Raw genomic sequence first — 5,000 nt, 5'->3', positions numbered from 1 at the left:
GAATTTAAAGTAATACGGAAATTGCAATGTAAACTTTTATGTCAGTTTAGATCATTATCTTGGTAACCGGAACGCTCGCCCCCATTTCTTTCACGGACCGCTCGCTCCCAGTGGTTCTTGTATTCTTGTATTTGTTTTACTGAGGTTAAGGTTAGGCATAATTCTAGGGTTAGGCATAGTTTTACTGAGGTTAAGTTTAGGAATACTTTTAGGGTTAGGCATAGTTTTACTGAGGTTAAGTTTAGGAATACTTTTAGGGTTAGGCATAGTTTTACTGAGGTTAAGTTTAGGAATAATTTTAGGGTTAGGCATAGTTTTACTGAGGTTAAGTTTAGGAATACTTTTAGGTTTAGGCATAGTTTTACTGAGTTTAAGTTTAGGAATACTTTTAGGGTTAGGCATAGTTTTACTGAGGTTAAGTTTAGGAATGATTTTAGGGTTAGGCATAGTTTTACTGAGGTTAAGTTTAGGAATAAGGTTAGGTTTAGGCATAGTTTTACTGAGGTTAAGGTTAGGAATAAGGTTAGGTTTAGACATAGTTTTACTGCGGGTACGTTTGGGAATAAGGTTAGACTTATACATAGTTTTACTGAGGGTACGTTTAGGAATAAGGTTAGATTTAGACATAGTTTTACTGAGGTTACTTTTAGGAATAAGGTTAGGTTTAGGCATAGTTTTACTGAAGTTAAGGTTAGGAATAAGGTTAGGTTTAGACATAGTTTTACTGCGGTTAAGGTTAGGAATAAGGTTAGGTTTAGGCATAGTTTTACTGAAGTTAAGGTTAGGAATAAGGTTAGGTTTATACATAGTTTTACTGAGGTTACGTTTAGGAATAAGGTTAGGTTTAGGCATAGTTTTACTGAGGTTAAGGTTAGGAATAAAGTTAGGTTTAGACATAGTTTTACTGAGGTTAAGGTTTGGAATAAGGTTAGGTTTATACATAGTTTTACTGAGGTTACGTTTAGGAATAAGGTTAGGTTTAGGCATAGTTTTACTGAGGTTAAGGTTAGGAATAAAGTTAGGTTTAGACATAGTTTTACTGAGGTTACGTTTAGGAATAAGGTTAGGTTTAGGCATAGTTTTACTGAGGTTAAGGTTAGGAATAAAGTTAGGTTTAGACATAGTTTTACTGAAGTTAAGGTTAGGAATAAGGTTAGGTTTATACATAGTTTTACTGAGGTTACGTTTAGGAATAAGGTTAGGTTTAGACATAGTTTTACTGAGGTTAAGGTTAGGAATAAGGTTAGGTTTAGACTAGAGAATAAGGTTAGGGACCCTATGGGTTATTTGAGGTCGTGCCAAATGGACCCTTACAGGTCTTGTTATGGGGGCGTCCTTGAAATTAAATCATTTGAGAACCACTCCTCTGAATGATGTTGCAATGCAACCAGTCTCATCCTCCTACTGACCACAATGTGTTGATCAGTTCTTGACCTTCTTGACCCTTTGACCACCAAATGTGCACCATATGTCAGACACTGAGATATAGATCTAAGAAATGAGTTTTCAAAGCCTTTTGTTGTGATTGTACGATGTTGATTTTGACAGCACATTTTGACTTGAACATGAAGTGAAATAGATTGCTATATGCAGATATGTAAATGAAGATTAGAACAATAGCAGCATTTGCAGATGTGTACATAAACGTGCCACCATGAGGCGAGATTAAAAGTAGCAGCAGGTGCAGTGTCCTTAAGGAGCAGTGTTCTTATGATCATTCGAGCGGTTCTGAGATGGGTGATGGATTTGCATAATCTATAGAATGATAGTCTGTGTATATGTCCACGTGTCTTTCTTTCGATATGGCCAAATATGGAGATGGCTGATGTCATGGTGCTGATAAACAATTCTAACCTGACAAATATCAAGTTGTAGTTGTTGCCGTCGTCACTTTTGTTTTCTATGCGATGTTAATATGCAATGACATCACACCGTCATCATCACAACCATATAATTGAATCGATAACTAAACAAGAGGTCATTAGAAAGAATTTTTTGTTGACTTAATCAACTATTCATCAACTAACCCGTGATCATTAATTCATGACTTGACGGTGGTGCTGGTGTGTGAAATGCTTCACTGGACGATACATCAGACAGGAGGACCAAAGGCAGACAGAGTTGGTGCTGTCACAGTAGGACACAAGGTGTACTACTTTGGAGTGGGAAATAACGACAGTGATCAGATTGAAGTCCACGTCTTCAACACTGTGTCTTTATGCTGGACGAATTTCCCCCCAGTGGCGACTGGAAGAGGAGGACGTCCTCTTGAGGTTCCCTCCAGGCGCTCCAAGCACACAGCTGTGCTTATAGAATATATCGTCTACGTTTGGGGAGGATTTCCTTACTGCAACCTTCTCTATTCCTTTGATGTCGACTCCCACAGATGGTTCAAGCCAGAGATCTCTGGAACCGTTCCAGGTGCGAGGCAGAGCCACGCAGCCTGTGTCTTTGGGAAGGTCATGTATATCTATGGAGGAACCACCCAGCTGACTGGACGCATTAATGACGACATCTATAAGTTGGAAACTACCACAATGGTCTGGTCTTTAATTAACAACAGAGGCACTCCACCACCTGTTTTAACAGATCACTCTGCCACCATCATTGGAACAAAGATGTTTGTATTTGGGGAAGGAGGGAACCTCCTGCAGGACAAGATCGGAGTGTTTGACACAGAGACCAACTGCTGGCTGAACACGCCATCTGCACATATTCCTGTAGACACCTGGGTTCATTCAGCCTTTGCCTACAATGGAGAGCTATACATATTCGTTGGCTTCAGCTGGAATATCAATGATCTGTGGAAATACAATCCAGTCACCTTCTCCTGGAAGAAGCTTAAGCCCAAGGGGAAAGGTATATCGCACATTTATTGGATGAACTGTTGCGTGGTGGGAGACCGTGTCATCTTTGGAGGAATGAAAGCTCATTTCACACTCGCTGATGATATGTACATCTTAGATATAAGTCCAACACTGAAGAGATTATGCAAGCTAGCGGTTATTCAGTACGGACTGGAGCAGAAGGAACTCCCACACAACATCAAGTGGGAACTGGCAGCTATGACTAAAAAACACTAGAAAGATTCAGATGTACTGTAGTGGAGTAGAAGTAAAAGTACTGAAAACTGGAAATACTCCAGTAAAGTAAAAAAAAATCCTCAAAATTTGACTTAAGGACAGTACCTGAGTAAATGTACTTAGCTACTTTACGCCACTGCTGACAGCACAACCAGACTGCTGAGAGGAGAGCGAGGCTTTTGAAGTGGGAACGAGCAATACTTGTATTCTCCACTAGGTGTCACTGTCTGACTACTGCTGTTAAGTTATTATCATTACTTTTAACTGTCTGTAGAGAGGGAACATGACTAAATATTGTATCCTGAAATATCCATATCTACCATGCAGTCTTATCTACTCTTACACAGTGATTGTGACTAAATAAATAAAGTGGGGGTGTTTTTCAACGAAAAAACGTTTTGACAATATATACTGTCTTGCTGTCGGACATAATTTTCTAACTTTCTAACTTTTTGTTTTTTCTTAACCCATTAAGACTTGGAACGCATCTGTGTCACTTTAGATTTCTTTGGCTATTCAAAAATAGCAGATATACAAGCTCATAGTGCGGCACCGAGTGCCGCGCTATGAGCTTGTAGATCTGCTATTTTTTTTTAGATAGCAGATTGAAAAATCAGATTTTTTTTTTTTACTTTTTTTTCAAAAAACTGTTAGGATTTAGAAAACATTTTTAAGAATCGCCTCAGGTCTTAATGGGTTAAATTAACAATTAACGCCCTACTTGATCATACCACAGCGTCACACAAAGTAGCAGATCTACGAGCTTGTAGATCTGCAACTTTTGATGTTTTTGAATTTGAATCGTGAAAAGTAATAGTTTTGGACATAATATGAGGAATCCTACCCAACCGAGACGATATATTTTAAAAAAAATAATGAAATGAAAAATGTATGAAAAAAACAGTAAACTGCCAGGGGTTTTCTAAAACAGTTTGCAGCCTCTGCCAGCATTTTTAACGATTTCATACCTTTTCAAGTACTCACAGAATATTTATCTCCAGTACGATTGATCCCCTGATGGTTGCTAATCACTAAAGGTTTTCAGGTTTGGTTTCAAAAATGTCAAGAGGTCATCGCGACCTCGTTGACATTTGTTGTTTGATGTTTGAAAAATTGAATTTCACTCAAAAATACATAGTAAGACAGGAAAAATGTGAACATTTTCTCAGTTTATTTTTTAACAATGAAGAGAATGGAGCAGCAAATCTTTGGATCGCGTTATCTCCTGGTTCTTTGTGAAGAACGGAAAAACGGAAAAACCCCAAAAATAAAGAATAATTTTAGATTTTATTTTATTTTTAATTGTAATAATTGTTTTTAAAACATTTATAAACGTTTTTGGCAGGCAATAGCTTAATTCTCAAAAACGTTTATAAACGTTTTTGGCAGGAAAAGATGTGTGGTTCCACTGGTGTTCTTATGTGTGTGTGTGTGTGTGTGTGTGTGTGTGTGTGTGTGTGTTTGTTTGTACGCTTGTGTGCGTGAAGCTACCGCAAGTTCAATCATTTTGACGAGCTGTCGGGAAGGTTCTGGCTGCGCTCGTGGGCGGGATCAGCGGCGGACTCCCTGGATAACCCCGCCTTCACGCGCTCCGACGAGTTACTGCACCTGCGGGCGCTCGACCGCACCTGCTGTGGCCATGACGACACCATGTCGCTGGCTTCCACCTGCCCGAGCAACGGAACACACCTCAACACAGTGTACCCACACAGGTACGCGCGCACACACACACACACACACACACACACACACACACACACACACACACACACACACACACACACACACACACACACACACACACACACACACACACACACACACACACACACACACACACACACATACCCCCCCCCCCCATACACCAACACACACGCACGCACACACCACACACACACACACACACACACACACACA

At 39.7% G+C, this 5,000-nt stretch overlaps 1 protein-coding gene across 1 annotated transcript in view; it reads left to right on the top strand.

The window, feature by feature from the left end:
• Positions 1 to 5,000, top strand: part of LOC311035056 (uncharacterized protein) — a 22,973-nt gene that overhangs the window by 16,080 nt on the left and 1,893 nt on the right. Inside the window, exon 10 of the mRNA XM_084043136.1 lies at positions 4,571 to 4,795. Within this exon, the coding sequence (XP_083899262.1) occupies positions 4,571 to 4,795 (225 nt within the window). The remainder of the gene's footprint in view (positions 1 to 4,570; positions 4,796 to 5,000) is intronic.

Source organism: Gymnoscopelus microlampas (genome assembly GCF_963454915.1).
Source record: "Gymnoscopelus microlampas genome assembly, chromosome: 2".
NCBI classification, from domain to species: domain Eukaryota; kingdom Metazoa; phylum Chordata; class Actinopteri; order Myctophiformes; family Myctophidae; genus Gymnoscopelus; species Gymnoscopelus microlampas.
This window is presented reverse-complemented; position numbering and strand designations above follow the sequence as displayed.